Source organism: Delphinus delphis, chromosome 19 (genome assembly GCF_949987515.2).
Source record: "Delphinus delphis chromosome 19, mDelDel1.2, whole genome shotgun sequence".
Classification (NCBI taxonomy): domain Eukaryota; kingdom Metazoa; phylum Chordata; class Mammalia; order Artiodactyla; family Delphinidae; genus Delphinus; species Delphinus delphis.
In genome coordinates this window covers 56,921,218-56,949,003 of record NC_082701.1, presented here as the reverse complement: position 1 = coordinate 56,949,003, position 27,786 = coordinate 56,921,218, and the positions used below count along the sequence as shown (strand labels likewise).

General features: G+C 45.6%; 1 protein-coding gene and 1 pseudogene across 2 annotated transcripts; one reads left to right on the top strand and one right to left on the bottom strand.

Annotated features, from left to right (window-relative positions):
• Window positions 1-1,718: 1,718 nt before the first annotated feature.
• ZNF287 (zinc finger protein 287) lies at window positions 1,719-13,809 on the bottom strand. Of its 2 annotated transcripts, none has more exons than XM_059997640.2 (5): window positions 13,216-13,809; window positions 12,448-12,548; window positions 10,420-10,546; window positions 9,891-9,977; window positions 1,719-5,548 (listed from the first exon to the last, which is right to left on the bottom strand). In XM_059997640.2, exons 1-5 carry the CDS (start codon window positions 13,616-13,618, stop codon window positions 3,984-3,986), a joined length of 2,283 nt encoding a protein of 760 aa, XP_059853623.1. In that variant the 5' UTR covers window positions 13,619-13,809; the 3' UTR covers window positions 1,719-3,983. The 2 variants fall into 2 exon arrangements, with proteins under 2 accessions (XP_059853623.1, XP_059853624.1); XM_059997641.2 differs by lacking the exon at window positions 1,719-5,548 and adding an exon at window positions 5,935-6,193.
• A 6,119-nt stretch (window positions 13,810-19,928) lies between these two features.
• LOC132414273 (ferritin light chain pseudogene) lies at window positions 19,929-20,453 on the top strand (annotated as a pseudogene).
• The last annotated feature ends 7,333 nt before the right edge of the window (window positions 20,454-27,786 follow it).

Here is a 27,786-nt window from a genome sequence, read left to right as displayed (position 1 = left end):
TTCCCAGCCGATGAAGGAAAGCTCTTCCTTAAAGAATGCCAGTCAGTAAATGTAAAAAGAATGATAGAAAATTGCCATTTTGCAGGGGGAATTCCCTGATGGTTCAGTGGTTAAGACTCCTCGCTTCCACTGCAGGGGGCACAGGTTCGATCCCTGGTCGGGAACTAAGATTCCACACGCCACATGGCGCAACCAAAACAAATAAAGAAAATCGCCATTTTGCAAATCTTGACGAAATGATTGATTCCGGCAAGGATCATCATCATTGGATCCCAAAACCACCAGATACAAGGCTGTTGGTAAACGGGCTATCCATGCACTGCTGGTGTCAGTGCACAGGCTATCTATTAACTGCAACAGTAAAAACATACCTTACATTGGGAAGATGTGGCGATCAAATTCTGCATCACAGATAGTGAGTCAACCAGATATTAATGAGGCTTTTGTTGTGATGCAATATGAAATACATCTGTGAGGTGTTAATGTCAAAAATTTGTAACCTGAATACACCAAGCCTTTGGCCCTAATTGCAAATTTACAGAAACTACAGGAACAAGAAAAACAAACCACATGTAAACAATCAGGTACCTCCTGAAAGTCAGACATTCTACAACTGATCTGCTCTATTTAAAGAGAAAAAAAAAAGTCCTAGAAAAAAATCAAAGGTGGGAAGCTGTTCCAGGTAGATGGAACAGACAATCATGTGTAAGGCTTGCAATGAGACTGGATCAATAGGGAAAATGGAAACATGGGCTGAGCACTAGATATCAGTGCTGTTCATTTTTTGAGGTACATAATGTTACTGTGGTTGCTTTTATGAGATGCATGCTTAGTGTTTAGAGGTGAAATGTCTGTAAGTTACTTTCCAATTGTTCAGTAAAAAATATGGCAAAATGTTAATTTTTACATCTAGGTGGATATACAATTTGTTTTATTATTATTTAACTTTTCTGTATATTTGCACATTTTCATAATAAAAAGTTGGAAATAAGACTGCCTGTTAAAAAAAACTTCAGGGCTTCCCTGGTGGCGCAGTGGTTGAGGGTCCGCCTGCCGAGGCAGGGGACATGGTCTTGTGCCCCGGTCCGGGAGGATCCCACATGCCGCGGAGCGGCTGGGCCCGCGAGCCATGGCCGCTGGGCCTGTGCGTCAGGAGCCTGTGCTCCGCAGCGGGAGAGGCCGCAACAGTGAGAGGCCCACGTACCGCAAAAAAAAAAAAAAAAACCAAACCAAAAAAACAACAAAACTTCAAAGCGTGGATCAGGCAACTGTAAAAGTGGGAAAAACACAAAGATCTCGGATTCTCCACTATTATTATTATTGTTATTTTATAAGAGCGTCAGTTGCCTCAGTGTTTCAGTGGAAGACCTTATAAATGCATTATTTACATAAAACACACAAAGGTAGGAAATACAAATCAATGCAAAGAAAGGCGCTATGGACTGTAACATTCCACACATTCATTCCAGGAGAAAACAACGTTGTGTAAGTTATGAAGTGCTATTATAAAAACTGCATCTTAAATACAATGGTTATTTTTTAACATGATAACTATGGCATAAGCATAATTTGAGTATTATGCAACCTGGAGAAAATCTGCACTTTGTGAAGGATGATTCCGTGACATCAAGGTTAACTATTAGGAGGACAAGGGGAAAGCAACTTCTTGAAGAAAACACTCAACAAGAAAGACTTGAAGATGTTGGTACCCCAGGTCCTTAGCCACTGCCCCCCCCCCACCCCGCCCCTGGCCAACCAGGTTTTTCCAACGTCCAAATGAAGCTGCATGGTCAACACATGCTTAAATTGGTATTTATGACACCAGAATTTGTATCAGGTTTTCCTCACCTAGCTCAGGAAAACTTCCTCTGCAAAGATGTCCCATGATTTTTCAGGAATATCCCCATTGTTAAGATTTGGGGATTCTCATTCTTCATTTTTAAGTAGTTCCTGTCACTAACAAATGACCAATATTTGTTAAATATTTCTTTGCATGTATGCACCAAAAAGTATTTTAAATTTTGCCAATTTCACTCCGTATCAGTTACTTCTACCTTATTACTCAAGTCTAACTTGACTACTTATTTATTCATTAATTCAACCAACATAACTTGACCACCTACCATATGCAAGGCACTGAAGAAAGAAACAAGAACAAGAGGAAGGTCAGCTCTCAGGACATGGTCTTAAATTCTGAGTGCAATGCTGTGGATAGTAAATAGTATTTTCACCCGTTTCTATTTGCGTTTCTACCAGTTTTCCTTTTATGCTGTTTGGGACCCCGCAAACTCAGTTATTATTGTTGAATGATTACTGTATCAATGATAGTTTCTGCGTCAATTCTTTTTCCAATGAAACTTTTTTCCCTGTTATTTTAAGAGTAATCCCTATTTTACTTACACATACAAGGAGTACCAATTTCAATTATCCTTTTGAAATCAGTCATTTCAGTTTCAGTTTCTTCTTATAAACAGGCTGAATTTTGCTTTTTAATTCAAGTAGTCATTCATTTTCTTAGGTAAACCAAGTCCAGCAACACTTCAGTTGTAACAGTTGCCTCTGTATTATCTTTCCTCACCCTTACGTCTTCAATTTTTTCCCCCAACCCACTTTCTGCACTGAACTCAAACCTATTTTCCACTACTTGTTTTTTCCTCATACTATTTAAATAGCTGCTTTCATTACTTCCTTAAGATAATGGGGCTGCATCTGGCAACCCATTTTAGCAGATTTCTTAGGTTCATTCCAGGACGTACTGGTTAACATCATGTCCTTGACTTTATCTTTCATTACTTTAGAAAGCTTTCTATTGCTTAAACCAGCTGTGGTTTTCGGCATTTAAGCCCTGGAAGAATCCAGTTAGGAAGTTTGGGCCCTGAGCACAGCAGGCACTCAAGAAACGTGTTTCAAAGGAAGAAACAGACTTTCTACAGTTAAGTCACAGGGGAACTTTAAGGTATGAATTTTGGAGTCAGGTGGAAAAAAAAAAAAGTATTCTTGGGCTTCCCTAGTGGCGCAGTGGTTGAGAGTCCACCTGCTGATTCAGGGCACACGGGTTCGCGCCCCAGTCCGGGAAGATCCCACATGCCGCGGAGCGGCTGGGCCTGTGAGCCATGGCCGCTGAGCCTGCACGTCCGGAGCCTGTGCTCCGCAACGGGAGAGGCCACAGCAGTGAGAGGCCTGCGTACCACACACACACACAAAAGTATTCTTATTTTTTTCCTTCTGGATGACAGTTGTCAAAAGCTAGTGAAACTAAGTCTAATATGTCTTAAATATTAAGCTTGGGGGTTTAATCTTTGCCTGTAAATTTGTACACGTCTAAGGATTATAGACACATTAGCTTCTCCTAACAGATCATCTTTCATTAAGCTTCTCTTTCTTTAATGTTTCAGTATTTAAAGCGTAATTAAACTGTGGTCACATAGAAATTGTTAAGATACTTTCAACTTTGTGTTTTTTTTTTTTTTTGCAAACCTACTGGCTCCACATGGCAGTTATGGTATAATAGGAAAAGGGAAATAAAAAGGGGGAAGGGATCTTTACATATTTAAGGCTTCAAAGCTGAGAAGAACTAAAGGCCTGAAAGCAGCTTTTTTTCTGTTACCCCAGGATTACTCTCTGGTGTGAAAGCTCTACTGGATGGAAGCTTTCCCAAGTTACATTCGTAAGGCCTCCTTAAGAAGTACTTGAAACATGGTAAGAGTTGATGAGTTACAGGATTTTGAGTACTCTTAACTTTCCTAGGGCTTATTTCTGGAATGAATTAAACGTATCAAATAAAGGTTAAGAAGTGAATGTTTTCTTCTTAAATTTCACAGTACATTTAAATAGGTTATATCCACATCACTAATTCTGATACTTCTGCTGAGTGATAATCTAACCCATATTGCACTTCTCTTGAATAATGTTTCTAACACAGAATACAAAATAGAATTTTAAATGGTTAAGTTTTAAAACCTAAATGAAGTCTCCCATATGCATTAATTACGATGTTTGGCACCTGTATGAACACGCTGATGCTGAATGAGGTTTGTACTCTGGGTGAAGGTTTTACCACATATACGGCATGCATAGGGCTTCTCTCCTGTGTGAATTCTCTGGTGCTGAATAAGGCATGTTCTCTGGCTAAAATCTTTGTCACATTCATTACACTTATAGGGTCTTTCTCCAGTATGAGTTCTCTGATGCTGATTAAGTGATGATGAATAAATAAACGCTTTCCCACATTCATTGCATTTATAGGGTTTCTCTCCGGTATGGATCCTTTGATGCTGAGTAAGATTTGCACCCTGTCTATATGCTTTCCCACATATATTGCATTTAAAGGGTTTTTCTCCATTGTGAATCCTCTGGTGCTGAGTAAGGTGTACACTCTGGCTGAAGGCTTTCCCACACACACTGCACTTATAGGGTTTCTCTCCGGTATGTGTTCTGTGATGTTGGGTAAGGTTTGCACTCTGGCTGAAGGCTTTCCCACATATATTGCATATATAGGATTTCTCTCCAGTGTGAGTGGTCTGATGCTGAATAAGAGTGGAGGAGTGAGCAAAGGCTTTTCCACATTCGTTGCATTTATAACACTTCTCTCCAGAATGAATCCTCTGATGTCGGATAAGGTAAGTGCTCTGACTGAACACTTTCCAACACTCATTGCATTTATATGGTTTCTTTCCTGTGTGTATCTTTTGATGCTGAAGGAGGTGTGTGCTCTGGCTGAACGTTTTCCCACACTCGTTGCATATGTAAGGTTTTTCTCCAGTATGAACTCTCTGGTGATTAATCAGCGATGAACTGTGGCTGAAGGTTTTGCCACACTCCAAGCACTTGTAGGGTTTCTCTCCCGTGTGTGTCCTCTGGTGGATGGTGAGGTGTGCGCGCTGGCTGAAGTCTTTCCCACAGTCGTCGCACTTGTAGGGTTTCTCTCCCGTGTGGATCCGCTGGTGGATGGTGAGGTGTGCGCGTTGGCTGAAGGCTTTCCCGCACTGGTGGCATTCGTAGGGCTTCTCTCCAGTGTGCATCCTCTGATGTGCAATGAGGGATGAGACGTGTCTAAACTCTTTCCCACATTCTTCACATTCATAAGACTTCTCTTTGGCATGGCTACTTTGGTGTTTGATGAGGGATGGGTACTTTCTGAACTTCTTCCCACACACATTACACTTATAAGGCTTCTCTCCGGGGTATATCTTCCTGTGTACAATACCATAAGAGACGTGACTGAAGGTGGCCTTGCTTTCGTCGTACACAGAAGTTTTATCATCTGGTTGGGTATCAAACTGTATCATTAGGTTTGAATGCTTTTCAAAATTACTTCTATATATATCATATTTATAGTCTTCTGCACAATCATCTTCTTCTGAAAGGACTGACTTCAAACTGAAATCTCTCTCATTGGTGGGAATTCTCCTGAAGGCCTCTGTTGCTTGCCCCTCCAATCTGTCATCATAGTCATAGGGTTCTTCCAGCTTGATGGTCTTGGTTCCATCCTTTGTGAGTTTAGAAACATTTTCCACCGAAGTACACTCTTGGGCTTCTGTTTCCCATTCTGAAATTTAAAAAGTACATAAAAAGTCTTCCTCTATTTGGAGAAAGGAAACTGCCAAAGCAGAAACAAAATAATGAACATAAATAAAATGCCTAAAAAGACTATGGCTCTGACAACCTCATAACATGGTCCTTAATGCTTGGGAAAGGAGAATAAGAGGGCAGGAAACAGGAGTAAATTGTTGAAGAAGGAGAGGCTCCTCCCTATTCAACACGAGTGTGGAGTTAATAGAATAGGTTAGGTCAGGCGACAGAGCTAAGAAGTAAAAACAGACGATAAACTGTGGGACAACCTGGGATGAATTTTATTACACAAACATTTATAATCATATAAGCTGTAATTTACATAATGGGTCATAAAGCAGGCTGACTGTCACCACTCCTTCCAATCTACCCTGCACACTGTACGTAATATTCTGGAGGCAGTTTCACGGTGTGTGTTCCGTGTTTTAATACGTCTAGTAACTCTTACAGCCTGAAGCCATGGTTCTCAGGGGTACAATCCCCAGACCAGTGGCGTGAGCATCACCGTCACCTGAAATATGTCAAGTGACTGGGCCCCTCCCAGACATACTGAGTCAGAAAATGGGGGTGGGGCTGAGCCCTCCAGGAGGTTTGAATCACACTTAAGTTTCAGGATCAGCGGCTTAAAGGACAAAAGTTAAAGAAAGAAAAGTTAAAATACCTCCACTCAGTACTGAGACCCCAAATAATCTATCCTTTTCTACTGTACTCCCTCCTCTATCACAACTCATATTCAGCTTAAAGTTCAAAGTTATCCACATAACTTAGAACTATGTCCTTATAATCTTCTAAAGGTGCCACTAATTCCAGACTCCAGGCTTCTCTTATGACACCTTCTCCACCTACTGAAAAAGATGCTTATGGCCCAGCTCATGTTTCTCTCCTCCTTCTTAGAATCCTAAAGTACAGATTAGGTTGCATCATATGAAACTGCCTTTTTTGTAGGTCAATATGGCTGAATATCACCAGTTTCATATGGTCCAACCTAATAAAATATTGGGCCCATGGCAGAACTTGGCTTTATATTATTATTTCACAGTTTGGTGTGTTTCTTGTATTTCCAACTCAGATGCAAACTCTGGAAATGGCTTATGCTTCTTTTACATTTCCTTCAGAAAAGCACACATTTTTAAACCAGTCAGTTTACTGGTAATTCAGAAATTAAGATCATTAAGCAGGGCTTAAATACGTGTATATAACTAACTGGAAAGGACCGATTAGAAGTGTTAAATATCAAACAGTGGTGTAATATTTCTAGCAGAAGAGATCTGTGTTGACCAGGTAATGAAGCAACACTTTTAGCACAGATCTGGTTTGGGCTGAACCTGAAAGAATGGCTGGGTCCTGTATGATGTAAAGACCATAAAGTTCTGAGACAAGAACGGCCATCGAAAGCCAACACTACTGCTCGATTTGTGAATCATCAAAGTTTCCATTCCCTCAGGTATGACTGATGAGATGCCCTAACCAAAGGTTCAACTTATACGTCTCTGACCTGATAAGAAAGTGAAATCCTCAAAGCCAAAAATCAAGTGAGAGCAGGAAGACCAGAAGTCAGAAAAAGTTGAAGCTGGCTTCCTGAGACACTCCTCCATCCTGCTGACGACCTTCAGCTTCCCCTTGAGGGTGCAAGGGGCTCGGGGGCCAGAAGACAAAGCCTGCAGCCAACCTGGGGCAGCTGGCAGGAGTCTGCACACTCTGTGCTACACCCTGTATAAGGACAGGCTAGAAAAACAAACAAAACCCAAACACCTCACCTCTACAGAAGGAAAAGAGGACCTTGCCTTTCTCAGTTTTATGCTCTTTGGTGGGAGCAAAATCTCCCCCCAAAATACATAATCATAAATTGCCCCTCTTGTGGGTTTACAGCCTTAATTCAACCTGAATCACCAAAAAACCTCAAGTGGTCCCAGATGGGCAGCACCTCCCAGAAGATGGTCCTGACTCCAGCAAAGGCCTAGCTCCATCTTGCCATGGGTTTTCTCAGTGTTGAGAGTGTGCTGAACTCTTTCCCTAAAGAATTCACTGTATATTTTGGGTCATTCTGCCAACTAAAGCAAATAGGCCATAAATTATGAGAAGAACTAGCTTTTCAAGTAGTAGGACCCTCAAAATACCAGATGACCAGATAAAGTTAACCTTTTAAAAAAGTTAAGCAATTCACTCTAAAGTAGAGTATTATATTGTCATTATTGTTTAATTTGCTGTTAATGCTAGATTCCAGCATCAATACTGGTAGACATACTAGAAGGCAGCGGCTGAAATTAAAAAAAACAAAAAAAAAGGGAATAGGGAAGCAAAATGCAAAAGAGTACAGTGTACTTCTTTTGTATACAAAAGGAGAGATAAGACTATATTTATGATTTATCTCTTCAAAGAGAAAGACAGGAAGGATAAAAGAGAGATAAGTGAGCCCTGTAACCTACAGGAAGTGGACGGGAACAAAGCAGAAGGGATGGGAGTGTACACCTTTCTATAGTTTTGACTTTTGAACTGCGTTAATGTTTTTACATACTCAAAAATGTAAAATTAAATAAAGAAACAAGAAAATACTAAACTTGAATACAAATGTAATCAAACAAGTTTAACTGTGTATCAAACTGTTAAGATAACCAGAAAGGAAGAATTCAAGTTAACTCTGAACCCAGTATCCTCTATATCTTTAGTGGAATATATTCTAAGGACATGAAGGAATTTTGAACGTTACCTGAGCAGTCTGTTATCTGAGAGATAATGATATACTTCTGAAACCATTTTTGTGTGACTATATGACAAAGCAAATGAGCAGATATACTGATATTGGGAACCAGATGACTCATTCTGTGGAAAAGGAAGTAGAAAACAGATATGGGGAGGTACAAGATAGACTGCCCTTGTGGTGCTAGATTTGAATTCAAGTCACCAGTATGAACTCAGGATTCAAAAAACCTACAAACAGGGCTTCCCTGGTGGCACAGTGGTTGGGAGTCCGCCTGCCGATGCAGGGGACATGGGTTCGTGCCCCGGTCCGGGAAGGTCCCACATGCCACGGAGCGGCTGGGCCCGTCAGCCATGGCCACTGAGCCTGCGCGTCCGGAGCCTGTGCTCCGCAATGGGAGAGGCCACAACAGTGAGAGGCCTGCGTACCACAGGAAAAAAAAAAAAAAAAAAAAACCCTACAAACACACACACACACACACACACACACACTTCACAGCTCTATCTACTGAACAGATCTAGAAGCAATGGTACCCAGAGTAGTGAGCGCACTCACTGCCCAGATCCTGGCCTCTCATCACTAATCCCCACTAAGATGAACCACTGTTCCTTAGAGAAATTCCAGGTCTAAGGTAGGCATGAAGTGAGCCCACAGACCATTCTCTGCCAGAAAGCAAGGAAATGCTCAAAGACTAATGGGGACGTCTCAGAAGGACTTGATCTGAAAGGCTCCCATCGCTGAAATTTGGGACAATTGAGCAACAAAAACAAATACCCCCCCCCCCACCACTGGAATTAACGGACTCACAATACATTGAATTTTTTAAAATTCCACTAGTCCATAGTGACATACACACATAAAAACGGGGTGGGAGGGATAGGTATTCCTTACAGATTAATCATTTAGAAGAGATGGTGGAATTAGAAAATCACCATTTTGCAACCAGCAATGTAATAAAGCAAGGATCCACAGCGGATGCTAAGAACCCTCACTGGAAGGTCATCAGGGAATAGAACAGTCACGTGACCTCTAGGTGTCGAGCCACAGGTGACAACACAGATGCAGGAACCAGGTGAATGCGGCAAACAGGTGGGGACTTCTGTCTGCATAGATCTGGCTTTATATATTTTTACAATTTTTGATCTTGCAAACATGTTATCTTTTTCAATAATTAGAACATAAAAAAGAAAGGAATGAGGAGAGTGGAGGCAGGGGGCTACAGGGTTTTGTCAATAAACAGAATAAAAGAAACTCAAAAAGAAGTTGAGAAGGTTTGAAATTTAAGATTTTAGGGGACATTCATGCATGCTTAAAAATAGAGGGAGGAAACACACGGAAAGCCCCAGACAAAACTCTAACGGAGGGAACCCAGGGGTCATGGAGAAGCACAAAATAAGAGGGGGGTTGGGGCTGGGTTGGCAGCGTGTAAAAATGACACCTAGAAAATCTCTTCCGAAGACAGCCTCTGTAAGGAAGCAACGCCAAGCAGCCCAGTGTTCTCAACAGGCTGGGATGTCTTTGTGCCAAGTGACTTGGCCACATGCGAAAACACATCTCACCATACTTAGGACAGTACAGGCTCTTAAGCACAAAGAATCTCATCGGCTGGTGGTTCTCTCACCTGGACTAGGGCCTTCTAAAATTTCTTTTATCACCATCCATGGTTCTTCCAATATGGGAATCACGGTTGGTCTGTACACTGTAAGTCCTGTTCGGGAGGAACAGAGTGAGTTTTACCTGGAGATAAACAGTTGTTCAAGTTTTCCTACCTGACTTCTTACCCATGAGGACAGATCTCTACGGGAAAAGAATGGTTCACGGACATGACCTCATGAATGAGGTCACTGTCCTTTTCGGAGCTGGGACAAAAATTTCCTGCACGCTGGAGGATGCACACCTAGAGATCACGGGGAAGGAGGCACTGGGCAGGGTGCGGCGTCGGGTGGTGGCCCTCGGAGGCTGTGCGTCGTACCTTCTGATGACCTTTCACTTAGAAACCTTTCATTTGGGAAAAGGGAGCAGAACTTTGCCATTTCTGTGCCTGAACGGACAAGCACGCTCACCTCTAGGCCCGACCATTTTTAACAGCTGAGGGGAGAAAGACTCGGGTGTGTATGCAGGGAGGAGGGCCGGGCATGGACGACGCTCACCCAGAGAAACCATGTTCCAGTAGTTCTGCAGCGTCACAGTCTTGTACAGTTCCTTCTGCACAGGACGCATGAGCTCCCAGTCCTCCCGGGTGATGTCCACGGCCACATCTGTGAATGTCATGGATTCCTGAAACATCAAACGTGACTTAACTTGGTTCAGGAACTAGTAGGAAGGGGACAGCGACAGCACAGGTGTGTGTGTGGTGGGGGAAACCAGGGTCTTGAGCGCTGGTAGGACCCTAAAAATTACCTAGTCAACACCTTTACCCATTGTATGGATAAGCAGACCTGAATGGCCTGAGGGGAAGTCTGAAAACAAAGTAGAATACATCAGTTTCAGTGCATGCGTTGGTGGCTCCATCTTAAAGAATACAAGGATTTAAACATTGATGACACAGAGAGAATGGTTTGACTTTCAAGCATTGCCTTACAAATAAATTAAATGTGTTACAGTTTGACATTTTAAGATATTTTCTGTGCTCTATGATGGAATGCAGAGCCCTTCCTTCTTCCCTCCTATCTATCTATCTATCTATCTATCATCTATCTCTCTATTTCTCTATCTCTCTACTTTTGGCTGTGCTGGGTCTTAGTTGTGGCATGCAGATCTTTTGTTGCAGTGCGTGGGTTCTTCGTTGTGGCGTGCGGGCTTCTCTCTAGTTGTGGCACACAGACTCAGTAGTTGCGACATGTGGACTCTCTGGTTGTGGTGTTTGGGCTCCAGAGTGCGTGGGCTCTGTAGTTGTGGTATGTGGGCTTAGCTGCCCCACAGCATGTGGGATCTTAGTTCCCCAACCAGGGATGGAAACCGTGTCCCCTGCATTGGAAGGCAGATTCTTATTCACTGGACCACCAGGGAAGTCCCCCTTCTTCCTTTCTAAAATAAAACTGGTACCAATAACCACACTGAACTACTGTACCTGTAGATACATTTCACAGTCTGGTAAAGTTAGCATCCCTCTGCTCTTCCTTCCTTTGTTTAAAAAAAAAAATTCTTGCTTACTCCCACATGTTTTTCAAATAAACTCTGTAAGTTTCTTTAAAAAATTGTACTGGGATTTTTCAAATCACATGTAAGTGTATAATTTAGGGAGAGCTGGCAGTCTTACAGTATTCAAGGCTTCTTTCATGTCTACAGAATAACACAGGACTGCAAAGCTTATACTATGCTTAGTCGTAGTTATTTTAAATGTGGGGGTAATACTGTGAATGGAACCTTTTATTTCATTTTTGCATCTATCTGATTTTTATGTATATTTAAGAAAGTGATTAATTTTTTATGCCATTTTCTGTCGTGGTCACTTTACTCAAATCCTCTATTATTGTTTCTAACAGTTTTTCCCTTGATTTTCTTAGGTTCTTTTTGTAAACATTCATATTATCTACAAATAATAATTTACTCTGGTTACCAATTTCAGACCATGTATATTTTACAGTGTATTTTACAGTAAACCTTTCTCTTAAGATGGCCTGAGCTGCTCTTCCTTAAAATAACACAGACTCATAATAAACAGTAACATCAAACAATACATGGCCTTTAATTACTTGTTAACAAAGAAAAATAATAACTATTGTCTAATCTTCCTGTGATCTTCTTGATCACTTACTGTAATCCAGGCTAACAGGTCTCATAATATTTAATTGTCACAATCTAAGAGGAATATTCATTAGAGCTTAGTAACTCAGGCTATGAGTGGTTAAGTGTCTTGCCCCAAATCACAGGTTCAGTGGCAGAACCAGGAAGCAAATCTAGATCCATGTGGCTGTGGAGGTGAATCCTTAACCTCTATGCACTACCACTGCTTTAAAGTAAAAAAGTGAGGAAAGGGATATCACGGGAAGCAATGGATCCCATTTCCTATACAAAGCATTCACCTACCTTAACAGGCCACGGTGACTTAAGGAGAAAACCTGAGGCTTAGGTCCTTCACAGGACTTCTGGGGTCACAGAAGGTAGAGGGCCAGGTTAGAAAATGTCCTCACACACTAGGAAGGCATTTTAAAATCACAGAAGAAACTGACACTCACTTTGGTCACGAAGTCATTGAGCCACCCTGCCTGGAAAGCTTGTCTTCCTTTGGGGTCTTCCTCTGGGGTCTCCTGGGAAAGGGTGGAGCTCTGAGGAACAGCTAGCGAAGAGAAAGAGACCGTGGTGGAGATCAGCCCTGTTTGAATAGCCTAGGAAACTCTTCACCCAGAGAAGCCTACATTTTCTTAAAGCAAGGAATCAGAAGGAAACCAAAAACAAAGCCCCTGCTTCACAGAACCAGAGAGAAGGGGCAATGACTTATCCTGAAACTTGTCCTGTTTTGAGCAGGCTTCAAAAACGAAGTCTGCTCTGGGATGCTTCAGAATATGTACCAAATTCAGTTTTCTACTAAACCCTTGCATGATAGAAATTTTGTGAGCTGTCTTTTTACTTAGTAAAGAAATATTCTCTGGACACTTCTCTACATATTTGGAAGTATGTTACCATAAAACCCAATTCACAAAGCAAATGATTTATTGGTAGAATGGTTCAAACCTCTGCAGGGAAACTTCCTGAGGGCGCACACAGGGGTAATTTGGTTGTGTCTGGCCACTGTTTATGATACGTCCTCTGGGTTTACAGAACGTGTGTTGGGTTCCGAGCAGTTGGAAGAGGAATGCCAGGTGGGACGGGGCTCAGTGAAGCCTGTTCTCACTCACTCCCTGACCTCCGTTTTCCTAATCACCTCAAAGGGCTGCTCTCTGACGTGATGGCTGTCTTCTCGGACCACCCAGGACTCCTCCTCTCTCTGCCCTTACAAGTCTTACCTTCTTCCTCTAGAATCTGAGTCAAATCCTCCACCAGAGTCACCACTTCCTCGCTGCTCTTCGGGTACTGGGACTTCACCCAAGTCCTAACCTCCCCAGGCAGGATGCTCAGGAATTGCTCCAGGACCAGCAGCTCCAGGATTTGTTCCTTTGAGTGAATCTCGGGTCTCAGCCACTTAAGGCAGAGCTCTCGGAGCTGATTCAATGCCTTTCGAGGACCAGCCAGGTCTGGGTATGGAAAATTCCTAAAATTCTGCCGACAGGTCTCAGTGTCACGCAGGAGTCTTGAGGCGAGCGTTTCCTTCTCAGCACTGCGGGGTCCACTCTGAGCCTTGTCCGGCTTCCACATTAGAAGGACTTGGGCACGTGACGAACTGGTCGTCCTCTTGCTCGGGGAGAACATGGCTACACACAGGAGAGTCAACCCGGCAACAGCCTTTATTTCTCCAGGAGTGAGCCGAATGCTTGAAGTCGCATGCTAGAACCACAAAGGCATTTACCAAGGGCTGCTGCGGCCAGGGACAGGACAGAGGCAAGGTAGAGTTAGCAGTCTTCCTTACAAACTCTGAGCCCAGAACTTGTAGGGATGGCTAAGAGACCCTGAAACACAAGAACAGACACAAGGTCAAGTATTCCTGGTGGGCTCTGCCATACGCACAAACAGTAATAGGCAGGCGACCCACAGTGTACAAATAAACACTGAGAGTCTACCGTACTCTACCTCCCTGATATCCTTAAGACTTGTAAAATAGATGCAACGTGCCCTGGGCACGGGTTGGGGCTGCCATAAAAGGCTGGTGATAGAAGCAAAGCAAAAAGACAGATCAAACTTCTAACTTGTTGAAACAAACATTTTTTACAGAAAAACAAAAGCTTCAGTATTATAGTCACTGATGGTACAGAAACTAATGACTGAAGTGCCTCTAAAACACAGCAAATCTGTTATTTAGAAAAAACTGGGAGGAGAACTTCTCCTTAAAGAGCTCAAGGTTCCCAAGGGAACGGTCAGGGAAAAAGGGCGAGCCGTTTACCCGCTCTGCGTATCAATGCCAGACTGTTCCAGCCCTGCACTACCAGAGGGCTGGGCACGGGAAAGAAGCAGACTGGTGTAACCTGAAGCCCGTGAAGAGCTTCTACAGGACACAATTCCTAAGGAATACATTTGAAACCAGGATTCCCGCAGAAAACCTCACTGCAGGCCTGACCTGGAGCAGAACCGACACCACTTGTCCACGGGCTCCAGCTCTGAGCCCCCTCAACCCGTCGTGTCCCCCAAAGCCGGCTGCGCACCAGGCCTACAGGGCAGAGGCACTCCTCGCTTCCCCACCCCCGCGAGGTCCCCCTAACTCCGCAGTCTGAGGCTCGCGGGCCGCTGCGCGGGGACTGCCCTGCAGCCCCTGCCCCGCAGCCCCGACCCCGCAGGCCGCCCGCATCCTGACCTGTGGCCGGACCGGGGACGCGCAGCCGAGCGGCCCGAGAAGCCCCGGGCAACAATGGCGGCGGGCGCGGCGCCTGCGTGGCGGGCTCGGTCCCGCGCTGCGGAGGGGCCTCGGCCCCGCCGCGTCCGTCCCGTAGAGAACGGCGCCTCGGCTGGAGCCGCCCGTGCAGCCGGTCCTGGGAAGCCCGGCCCGGAACCCACCGCGCCCCGACTCCACTCTGACCTCGCCTCGGCGCCACTGCGCATGTGCGCAGGAAGGACGCCGCGCACCCTCGGAGCCAATCGGAAGCCGCGCCCGGCCCTCCCTGCCAGACCTGCGGACCCTGGACCCGTCTCCATGGCAACCTCCTCCGCCCATTGCCGGGACTTGCTTGTTAGCCGCAGAGGTTCTGAGGGAACTTTAAAGTTTGCCTGAGCAGAGTCAGGTCTGGTAGACGACTGGGAGGGAGGTCGGGGAGCTACAGCATCTGGGGGAAGGGAATGCGGATTGGGCGGGGGGCGGTTGGAGCCCCGCGCTAATCAACCAGAGAAAACCTGGTGGCAGAGTTCACGGAGGAAGGATGGACAGGGAAGATGTGGGTCTTAAGGCAGAAAGACCCGAAGTGCTGGTTTGGGGTTTACTGCTCATAACCATTCACTCGTAAAGGCTCCGAGTCCCTCCGCAGGAGTCTGATTCTGAGACTGTCAGATCGGAAAAAAGAACAACATCCAGCGTCACGTTGTTTATGAAAGACTCACAGCATAAAATGCTTGAAAATAAAAGGATAGAAAAACATTCAGGGGGTCCCATTATCTAATGCTGTGTTGGCAAACCAACGTTAGATAATGTTGGCAAAACTCTTTAATGGAGTTAAAGAACAAGCATTTTATTATGCTCCTGGATTCTGTGGGTCAGGAATCTGGAAGGGGAACAGTGGGTGTGGCTTTTCTCTGCTCCACTGTGTCTGGAACCTCCGTTGAGATGATTTGATGGCCGGGAGGGTCCACTTCCAAGATGTCTTCTTTACTCACATGCCTCCTCTTCTGGCTGAGATGGCTCAAAGATGAGCTCAGCCTGGATATGACCAGAGTGCCTATACGTGGCCTTTTCGGCATGAAGGACTCAGCCAGCAGCTGAGATGGCAGCTCTGGGCTTCAAGAGCAGGTGTTCTAGTAAACAAGAGACAAGCTCCAAAGCTGACTATGATATAACCTCGGAAGTCACAAAGCATCATTTCCATTGTACCCTTGGTCAAAGCAGTCACAAGTCTGTGCAGAATCAAGTGGAGTCTGATGTAGACCCCATCTCATGATGGGTGGAGTGTCAGAGAGTCTTAATATTAACCACGCCAGACAAATTTGAACAACAAGAAAGTTGGGTAGTTTGATGATCTTTGATGTGTCAACTTGGCAAGGCTAAGTCTCCCACTGTTTAATCAAACCCTAACCTAGGTGGTGTTGTAAAGGTATTTTGTAGGTGTGGCTAAAGCCCGTAAACTCAGATGAATTAAGTAAAGGAGATTATCTGAAATAAGTTGGCTGGGTCTGAATGAATAAGTTGAAAGGCCTTCAAAGCAGAATTGAGGCTTCCTAGATGAAGAAGAAACTCTGGACAAAACTTCTAGCCTGCCCTTCCTGACAGACTGCCCTACCGATTTTGAACTTGCCTAGTCAGCCTCCACAATCGAGTAAGCCAATTCCTTGCAAAAAAAAAAAAAAAAAAAAAAACCCTCCTAGTATGTATGACCTACTGGTTCTGCTTCTCTGGCTGAACCCTGACTGATGCAAGTCATAATCCTAATGTCTGACAAAATAGAATCTTAAAAAATCATTAGGAAAAGATAAGCATGACATCTACCTATAAAAGTTATAAAACTTGACAGAGAAGATATATCCATCATAAATATATATCTCTAAAAATAATGCCTCAAAAGATACCAAGCAATAACTGATATAACTGCAGAGAGAAATCAACAACTGAACCTGGAAACTTTAGTACACCAGATAGGGTACATTGTGATGGGCTGCCAGGGTCCCCCTTCAGGGCTGGGGCGCCCATTCCTCCAGCTGCCAGTGTGTGAATACCTCCCTGGGAATTGTCCTGGCTGAAGGGGGCTGCCCCTCTCAGGTCACACGTCCTCCCCAGGGGCACTCCACTTCCAGTGGTGCTCGCTGCAGGGGTTCAAAGACCTTGCCCCCTTGTCTCAACTTGCAGTCTCTCTAAAGGGCCATCCTAGTTTGAGTTCCCTGTAGAATCAAATGAGGCCTCTGTTGCAATTGTACAGCAGTTCAACTTTTTCCTCCGCCCACTCTTCCCTCCAGGTATCACTTTTTAATAGGTATTTTTCTAGAGAACGCTATGCAATAACACCTCTACACGTGATTTCCATCTCAGAATCTGCTTCCATGGAATCTTACCCTATGACAAGCGGTACCAGCCGTGATCCTAGGAAAGCAGACTCTAAGATGGGATTTGGGTGAGAGATCACTCGTCAGCTTGCCGTCAGTGAGGACCCTATCACTTGTGATTGATGGACTACTGATAGCACATGTCAGGCTGTAGTGACACAATCATTAAAACTGTCCCTGGTGTTGAACCAGGATGGGATATTGATGGGAGGGAACTGCTGGTGGGTGCTGCATCTTAGATCTTTAGGAGTTTGGGGGAGGTCGCAATTTTCCAGACTGTGGAATTGAGTGGCTATTACTGGGAGCCATCGACAAGGACAGGTGGAGGGTGGTTAATCACCGAGTAAAGGGAAAGTGTGAAAATCAGAGGGCTTCTTGAAGCCTGATGGCAAAAATGTAAGAGTAGCATAACTGCAGATAAGTTGAATTCTCAATCCCAGAAAGTTTACTATGTCAAGGTCAGGACCTTGTTTGGAAAGGAGGAAACCCTGAGACTTGGGATGGGGACATTCAGGTTGATGTGGGCAAACACCTTGAAACACCAGTCCCTCTGGGCCTGCAAATGTGACCCACGCCTCCCAGTCTTGTTTGAAGATGATGCAGACTAAGGCCTCCACTTTGTGGTAAAACCGGTGCAGTCTACTCTTTCCTCCCCTCCTGATAACTAGACCAATTACTAGGGTCCAGTCACTACAAAAGTCGACCAGGGAAACGCTGGGTTTGATAAGGGAGGAAGGTTCAGTTGCCGTGGGCCTGGCCAATCTGTGTCTGTAGGAACCAGGAGAGTATGGGTCTGGATCCCGAGGATGCTGGACCACGGAGTGTAGAACACATAACTGAGTGCTGGAGAGTGTATTGGAAAGGAGCACACTTCTGTGATAAGTGTTTACACGCTCTGCTGAGGATGCCAGGAGGTGGTGCTAACACACTGCAAGAAGGGCTTTTGGTGGCTTGGAGAAATAGATGGCTCTTTGCTGAGCAGAGATGCCAGAATTGCTAGGCTCAGAGAAGTGGGCAATCCAGAGCAAGCAGAGGATGTAGGGCTGGAAAATGTACAAGCTCTGCTTCTTTGGAAGGCCGGGAAGACCCTCCGTTGAGATACAGAATGTGCTGGTAGGAGGGTTCACCAGCGTCACTGAGAAGCTCTGTGGGGCCGACGGTAGGGGTTCATTGCAGAACTCTGCTTACTGAACCTCAGAGACAAGTCGTCCTCAGTGAGCAGTGAGGCCAGAGTGGAAGGGGGGTGGGAGAGTGGAGGGAGTGCTTTACCTTCTGAGAGCGATGAGGACAACAAGGCGTCTCGACAGGGTGGTGCTCAGTGTATACAATCCAGTGGGATAAAGGCTTGGTTGATCCGGAGGTTGAGGTTAACCTTTACTTTTACTGACCAAGACAGAGGAAAACCGCAATATAATCAAATTAGAATGGAAAGTGGAGACATTGCTGAGGACTTTACATAAATGAAAAGTATTATAAGAGAGTGCAATGAACAATGTACGCCCACAAATTTAGGTAATTTAGATGAAACTGAAAATTCAATTCCAGTGATTCAGCAGGCGGCCGGCCTCTGTGCGCTGCCCGCCTCTGGCCACAAGAGGGCGGGCGAACCCCGCCCTTTCCGACCCTCCTGGAGCGCATGCGTGTTCCGGCCGCGGATGCGGCGTCTGGTGCACCAGGAGGAAAAAGCTTAGAATGCGCTTCCGGGCTTCTTATGCAGAAGCTTTCGTTTTTCTAGAATTCCCCTGTGTATTTCGTTCTTTACTTTCTCATGGTACCAGGACCTATTTTACAATAATAGCGCTCACTGAGGCGTTTGAACGTCGTACTCATAACGTGAGGGAGTTTTGTGGTTTTTTTTTTTTTTTTTTTTTTTTTGCGGTACGCGGGCCTCTCACTGTTGTGGCCTCTCCCGTTGCGGAGCACAGGCTCCGGACGCGCAGGCTCAGCGGCCATGGCTCACGGGCCCAGCCGCTCCGCGGCATGTGGGATCTTCCCGGACCGGGGCACGAACCCGTGTCCCCTGCATCGGCAGGCGGACTCTCAACCACTGCGCCACCAGGGAAGCCCATGTGAGAGAGTATTCTATAAAATTCAGAGAAAGAAACGCAGACGGGGGTGAAGGAACGGACAGAATCTTGATCCCTTCGAGCCCAATATGAGCTGGAAGTGGGAGGGGAAACAAGCGCTCCCCTGGACGTGCTTTTATACATTTTTTAATGTTTCGCTTTCCCTGTAACGTTAAACTACTTGAAAACATTGAAAAATTGGAAAGTAGGGGTGTTAAACATCCTGTCTAGTTTATACCAAAGGAAAACTTATATGTCTACTCTCCTGGCTTTACTGGAAGCAAGGTCATCAATAACATTTAAAACATATGCTTCTTACCTTATCTCGTTTTCACTTGATATAATTGACATGTTTGGCAATTTCTCACGACCCAGTGACAATCTTAAATAATTGTTCATTAATTTCAGTTTTCTCTCTTGAAGGACCCCATCGTGACTGTTTATCCCCAAAGACTAATTAAGAAACTTTTCTTCATTATTCTGGGTAGACAGCCCACTTCGTAAAACATCTGTGTTAGACTTTTCAAATAAAGGAAAAAGAACCTTTCAAACGGTTTACTGAAAGCCGGGAGGCACACTTACTCAAGTCCCTTCATAAAGAGTAACCCTGAGTTGTGCGCTCGGTGGTCCCCGCAGATCTGTCTCTTTCTTCAACAGTGTTTGGATGGAACAGACACAGGGACGCCCCTTGCTCCAGCTTCCGACCACCCCCCAACATTTTTTCCAGTCGCAATCTTCAGAATCAGCCACTCAAGCTATCCTTGGCCACTGGGACCAACCAACACCATTTCTGAGCTTAACTCCTTATTACCGAATCAACCATGAGCTCCCAGATTTGTCAGAATTATTCCATCGAGATAGAAGCCACTGTCAACCGCCTGGTCAACCTGCATCCGCGGGCCTCCTACACCTACCTCTCTCTGGGCTTCTATTTCGACCGCGATGAGGTGCCTCTGGCGGGCATAGGCCACTTTTTCTGCGAATTGGCCAAGGAGAAGTGTGAGGGCATAGAGCGTGTCTTGAAAATGCAAAACCAGTGCGGCTGCCTCGCCCTCGTCCAGGACGTGCAGAAGCCATCTCGAGATGAGTGGGGTAACACCCAGGATGCAATGGAAGCCACCATTCTCATGGAGAACCCAAACCAGGACCTTTTGGATCTACATGGCCTGGGTCCCACCCGCGCAGATCTCCACCTCTGCGACTTCCTGGAGAGCCACTTCCTAGATGAGCAGGTGAAACTCGACAAGAAGGTGGGCGACCACCTGACTAACCTCCACAGGCTGGCTGGTCCCCAGGCTGGGCTAAGCCAGTATCTCTTCCAAAGGCTCAGACTCAAGCAGCACTAGGAGGCTCTGGAGCCCAGCGGCCTTTGAGGAGCTCCTCTCTCTGCAGCCACTGGGCAGCTTGTTAACCGACCTGGAGCCCTCTCCCAAGTCTTGGACCAAAGGGAAACAGTAAAGCTTTTTGCAGCAAAAAAAAAAAAAAAAAAAAAAAGAGTAACCCTGAGCCCAGCAGGTTGTGCGTGGGGCTGTTTTCACTGTTAGGACAGGGGGCACTCTCCGCAGCTCCCAGGGGACAGGCCCAAAGAGCCAGTCTGGTGTCTGGTCACCACTGTGAGACAATTTTCTCTGTAGTAAGTCCTTGGGCTTGTTTCCAGCATAACAATGATGCTCATTGGACCAGAGAGCAATTTTTGTAGATTTTTCCCAGGAAAGAAAGTGGTGCTCTTCACAAAGTCTCCCAGCCTCTTGAAGGGTGGGGAGGTGTCTTTCTGGATTTAGTTTGTTAATCCAGCATTTCTCTTGTAGCCTTGTCATCTAAAAAATTATTTCCAGTTCTCCTGAATATAGACAGAATGACTTGAATAAAAATTACAAAACAGGGCTTCCCTGGCGGCGCAGTGATTGAGAGTCCACCTGCCGATGCAGGGGACACGGGTTCGTGCCCCGGTCCAGGAAGATCCCACATGCTTGCGTACCGCAAAAAAAAAAAAAAAAAAATTACAAAACAAAGTCCTTTACTAGATACTAAACAAGTTAGCCTTAAAATTTTCAAACACCCTGAAAAAAATGTCAAAATCCCATACCTGTGTTTCAGGTGGGCAGTCTCCCTGTTAGTCTCAACTATGTCTTTCTGCAACATGGTTCTGAGCTGTGGAAGAAAAATACATCCATATCTGTCCTGGTTGACTCCGCATAAAAGGAAAGACAAGCTGCCATGATGTTTCTTCTCAAGTGTAGTGATCACAAGAAGACAACACATCAAAGGATATATGATCAGAGATTCCGAGGGCCATTGTCTGCATTTGGGAGTGAAGAATTCTGCAAAGCAGATTGAATGTTACCTGGTGTCAGAATGAATGTTTCTCAGTCTGTCTTCGCCTATGAGCTCCTACTGCTTTCATCAGCTAAATCACAATATTGAATACAATTCTAGATATTCTGCCCATGTTCCCGTTACCCTAACAACTAAACCCTAAGAGTAAGGCTCTCATAAACCAAGGAAAATGAAACAAAACAGTGAGGGAGTTACTACTGTATGTTAATTTTATTTAAATTTTATGATTATTCAGAGCTATTATATTGCGGAGTAATGATGGCCAAGCATGTAACTAAAATTGCTGTTTAAAAATTTGCTAGGGCTTCCCTGGTGGCACAGTGGTTGAGAGTCCGCCTGCCGATGCAGGGGACACGGGTTCGTGCCCCGGTCCGGGAGGATCCCACATGCCGTGGAGCGGCTGGGCCCGTGAGCCATGGCTGCTGAGCCTGCGCATCTGGAGCCTGTGCTCCGCAACGGGAGAGGCCACAACAGTGAGAGGCCCGCGTACCGCAAAAAAAAAAAAAAAATTTGCTAAATGATTTGTCAATTATACCTCAGTGAAGCTAGGGGGAAAAACACACAAAAAAATTAAATTTAAAAACGTTGTTAAATGTACCATCAATGTGTTCTATGTTAGGGTGTAAAAAAATCATATATTTCAAATAACCATCTGGAAATGGATGACGACCAGGTGTTTTTCCACAAAGGACTTGCCCCCTTGTATACCCCTATGCGTCCTGAACATGGTCCCCATAGATGAGGTGAAGACTTCAATTAGCTTTCAGCCCGTTTAATGCTAGTGTCAGCCTCCCTTACTTAGGACTCCTGAAGTGCCTCTTCCCATCCCAGCTGGTCTGCTGGATAAAGAAAGCTGCAGGCTGCATGGGTCTGGCTACACCCATCAGCTGTCAGTAGGTACTCTATCTTACCAAACATCCTGAGGCCTGTGAAGCACCGCTGTGTACACCAGGCGGAACCTCCGACTGGAGAGCCACTAGCAGTAGCTGGAGCTGGGCAAGCCCCCCCGCGAAACTCCAGGGCTGCGAGGACAGGACCCTTGCCCAGGTTCCTGAGGGCCAGGTGCAGGATCCCTGGGATCCCCTCTCAAACCCCTTTCCCTTGAACATGACCTGGTCTACCTCTCTTACCTGGTTCCACAATGATCCCTTACACTGCTTAAGGAGGTGGGAGGTCCTGGGCTGTGGAGCTGGTGAGTCCAGTGGAGCCTGGGTAGTGGCCACCAGAGCCCACCTGGCTGCTCATTCTGGGTTCCCATCGGCCCTTCTTTTCTGAACTGGCCGCTGCCCCTTCTCTGTGCTCCCCAACATCACTGCTATCAGATTTTGCAAAGCTTTCAGGGCAACCTTGCCATCTACTCCCTCAAGGATGCCCCTCATCAGGGATGCCTGCCTGCATCTCCCTGCCTGGGCTTGGGGACAAGGGGTGTGAATGTCCACGCAGCTGGGAGTCACCCAGACTAGATGTGGAGGTGTCTTTACTGCCTGGAATGTGCCTGTGAGGAATTTAGGGATTTTCTTGAGGCCTGTGGAAAGGGTTGTGTCCCTAGAAAGTGGGAAGAGCTCCTGTGGGGCCAGCCCCCTATTCACAACTCACAGGAAAGGCCTGAGCCGGTGGTGAAAACGTCCAAGGTGCGTGCCTTCCTACCTGTTCTGGGGAATTGGGCTGGGATTTCCTCCCGTTCTCACCTGCGAGTCTTTGCCAAGCCACTGGCCCTCTCCAGGCCTCCTTAGGGAAGACTCGACCTCCTGCGGAGATGCTGATGGTTCAAAGGCCTGGTGGTACTGGTCGGAAGCTCTGAGGCCGTGGATTATTGAGCCCGCGTGGCCGGGTCTGGAGGGCGGGCCGCGGGGACAAGGAGGCTGCTGCAGGCTGAGGCTCTGAGGCAGGAGACAGATGGGCTCCAGGCTAGACATTTACAGCTGGCCTCCTGTTCACACCTCCTGGGGTGAGAAGAAGATGGGCTCCATCAGGACATTCATTACCAGCCCCCTGTTTACATTTCCTGAAGCAAGAGACACACGGGCTCCAGAACTACATATTTATGACCAGACTTCTGTCTATATTTCGAGATCTGCACCTCGATATAAAAACCAGTAAGAGAAATAGGGTAAATAACCAGACAATGGGCATTTTTATGGCAGGGACGGAGTGGGACTGAACCCTGTTAAAAGATCAAGAGGTCATACATTTCCCATCCTTGGGGCAAGGGAAACATTGCACATGCGCAGAAAGGCTCCTTGGGGGTCAAAAAGGAAGGGGCACCACCCCATAATAGGTGATGCTAAGGCCGTTCCATATGTCTCTGGGCTGTAATCCTTCTTGGAAAAAAGTTGCACACGCATGTTGGGGAGGGTCTTAGGGCAGGGCAGGTGTGGAAAAAGAAACCAGATAATTGGCCAGAGGTAAAGAGACCCGGAAGACCTGCCCTATATAAGTGACTTACCCGCCTCTTCACTGCGTTCCTCCTCATTGGGGGGAATGCCCACACCCTTTCTCTCCGGTGTGCATCTCTGCCTTGCTTCTGTCTTAACTAAACAAATCATTTCTCTGTGAGCTCTCTCACTTGTTGTTGTGCTATGTCTCTAATAATAAACTCTGTACCTGTTTTTACAGTTCTGCCTCCGTGAGAAATGCGTTTTTCACGGGGGGCAAGAGCCAGGGGGTGTGCTGGCTGGGATTCCTGCTTTCCATACAGGCTCCCCAGGTTCAATTCCTGGGCCGGGAATTAAGATCTCCCTTCATGCCACCACTCACTGTTGCGTCTCCGAGATCATCTCCACTTCCTTCAAGGGCGGAGAGAACCGAGGTGCTTCAGCACCGAGGTCTGGACAGCGCCCTCTGTCCTGGCAGGAGGCGCCCTAAGAGAACGTGTCCATATCCCCTCGACCAGAGCTTGAGTCTGGAGGCAGGAGAAGGGAGCCGGCCCTGGCGTGCTGACCGCACAGGGACAGATGGGAGACAGTTGGAGGCGGTGGACAAGTTAGGACCCTGGGAGAGCCGACCCAGAGCAGTGTGGCTGGGGGGACCCCTGGGCAACCCCAATCCTGTGCAGATGAGAGGGCTGTCCCCACGCCCACCCCCATCCTTCCCTTCCATTGCTTAAGTGCAACAAATGTTAAAATGGGGGTTTCTGCTAAGAATCTAAGACAGCAGATATCAGATACCTGACGTGAGCTGTGAGGCAGGCCACCAGGCAGAATTGGGAAAAAAAAAAAAGTAGTGGCTGAGAAACTGTTAGGGGATTGTTAAGCCCCTCACCTATACTGAGAGTATCAAAGGGCTCCTAGAAAGGGTTGAAGAGGATTTCTAAACGTTTGGAAACAGCTTCACAGAGGAAAGATAGTGGGGAGGTTGCTTGTCCCATAGTTCAAACCTAGTGAGAGGTTTTAACAGGCCACCTGGACAGCTTGATATGTGTCCCCCTGGGGTTTGGTGACCCAGTGGCCTGATGTATATCTTTGCTTAAGAAACCTAAGGGGCAAGAGCTGGCCAGACTAGCTGTTCATGGTGAGTTGGAAGAGGTGTCTGCACACTTTTTAAAGCACAAATTTGGGGACAAAAGATGCATGAATTCCTCCCATGGTCTAGACATGATTCATGTGCATGGGGTGGGGGGTTGAGGGGAGTTCCTCTTAGCTGCTATCCACAGGGATGCCTGGAGGGCTGATCACATCTCCTAGAAGAGAGTCCTAAATGTTGCCCCAATAGACAGCAACCAGCTGAAATAGTATTTTCACCAGGGCTAAGTGAAATTCAGAAGGATCCTCAGCACTGAGGGAGTTTCTCAAAATTCCAGAGAGTAGGACGCCTGCTGACGACACTACTGACCTACTGACGTGGAGACGTTCCCTGCACCCTTGTTTATCCTTCCTCCCCTGCTCTGACTCAGAAGGGGTCAGAGACACCCGTTAGCAAGCCGTGGATGGAAACCAGAAGTACAAGACCAGGAGGGAAGGGACCTCAACTTTAATTCATGTTCAGAGACTTGACTATTACATAGGATGCTTGTCATATTCACAGCCTGGGGGAGTGTTTCTTATCACAAAGCGACCAGAAAAGTCATGGAATTGCCCCTCACTCTCTTCAGCCCCTTTTGCTCCCTCATCCATGAGAAGGAGAACTAGAGACTGAATATCTTTGCTAAACTGGCACTTACTGCCCCTGTGCCTTCAAGGCAGTCCAGTGGGGTAGAGTGTGCTACCATCTGAATATCAGGCATCATGGCATCGTGGGAAGTGGGTGATGCTCATGTGACTGGCTAGAGCTTCAGGGGTGGGGAGTTAACTACTATTTTTTTTCTTTTTTCTTTGTTAAATAGAATCTCCCCCCCCCCGCCCCCGTTCCCTGTTCTTTTTGCTGCACCATGAGGCATTCTGGATCTTAGTTCCGCGACCAGGGATCAAAACTGTGTCCCCTGCAGTGGAAGCGTGGAGTCTTAACCACTGGACCACAAGGGAAGTCCCTAACTACTATTTTTTGTTCTTTTTGGCCATGATCTGTTTCCCCTTCCTTTTTTTCTTTTTTTATGAAGTGGATCAAAATTAAATAATTCAAGCCCTGCCTTCAAAATGAAAAATTTTTAGTATTGTTTAGCAAAAACAATAAAACCCAAATTGTTTTAACCATCAAAGCAAAAACAAAAACAAAAGAGAGAAACTGAATATCTTTTTAAGGGATGATAGGAAACAAAGTCATTGTATGATCTCAGCTCACCGTGTACATGTTCAGAACACCCTCTGAAACAAACAGCAGGTCCCATTTGCTTCCAATCCAAATTCCTTGGAGACCATGCAGTTGGCTCAGCCTCTGCAGGAGAGCATCTCTCGGGCCAGGGGCAGTGTCCCAGGGCCTATCTGGCTTGACGTAAGGAAGCACCTTCAATGGGAGAGACAATGGGCCAAAAGAATTTATCAACTACTGTATCTGTGGCAAGGCTGTGCTGTCTTTAAGTTTTACCTTCCTTTTAAAATAAAGCAATACAGCCAGCTTCATGTGAAGCAGGAATGTACAACTAGATTAACAGAACAGAATAATCTCTAGGAAATTTAAAAATTTAAAAATATCTGATGCATTGGTGCAGGTGGAATAAACCTTTGAAATTAAGTCTAAGGCAATTTTTCTTTTTCTTCCTCTTCATCCCTACTTTTTCTGTCTAATAAGTGATACTTTACCCACAAAAAATACCCTTGCCCCGGTTTTTCTAAAAATGTATGCTGCCTTTATTTTCTCAATGTGGAGGGGCAAGTGCTTATTCATCTGAAATAAATGAGCTGAGGGTTGAAACTGATGACTGAAAATCTGCTCCTTATAATAAAGATGAGATTGTATGGTAATATATTATCTGACAATTTTACAACCTTTTACAATTTGACTTATGAATATATGAAAAGAGAATTTTATCAATTCACATAAGAAACTTTAAGGACACCATTAAAACTTTAAAATTAATAAGGTTTGTTTAGAAAAAATTCTTAGGCTAGAATATCTACAAAATAGATTGAATGTAAAATTCTTGAAAGAAAAAGAATCTCAGGGAATTCAGAGTATTTGTTTGGCATTAAATTAAAATGTTACTCTTAGGAGAGTTAAGTGAATAGAAGTGTGTTGTTTTCTGCCTTAGCTAAAGAGGCAAGATCCACTTAAGACATTTAAGTTGAAACTCACACTGAAATGTGGGATCTCTAGGGTTAAGTACTGCTTTCACTGGCTCACAGTAGCAAGGAAACCTCACAGGAGAGGAGAAAATGTCACTTCAACAAAGCCCTAGGGGACACCTTCCTGAGCATTGGGAACGGGGTGGGCGCTGTGCCCCAGCCTGTCCTCCAGCCAGTGGATCTGAGAAGGCATCTGACCCACACCAGTGAACAGAGAGCAGGGCCAAGCGTTAGCACAGCCCCGTCTGTTGCTTCACACTGAGTCTGAACAGATTTTAAAGGATCAGCAAGAGTAATTTCACAGTATGAGTGAGAGAGAAAAGCAAATTGTTGTTGTTTGTTTTTGTCTTTTTAATTCTGCAGAACTAGAAAAAGAGAGTAGTTCCTGAGAGAAGAAAAGCATACCACTGAAAATGATGGGAAGTTTCAGGATTTTTTATTTTATTTTCTTCAGAGAAACAGTAAGAGGCTTCCTCCAAGATGTGGCTTCTTTGAAATGAGGTGTGAAAAGCCTTATGGGGCAACTGACTGAGTTTAAAGACAGGGGACACCCTGGAAACTGAAATGACAATATGGTAGGATCACAGGGCTCTCTTAAGTTGCAGAACATGGAATTCCAGATGGTGGACACGTCTGAGAAGACCGCCCAAAGGGCAGAGAAAATATGAAAACAGAAAACGTTTTG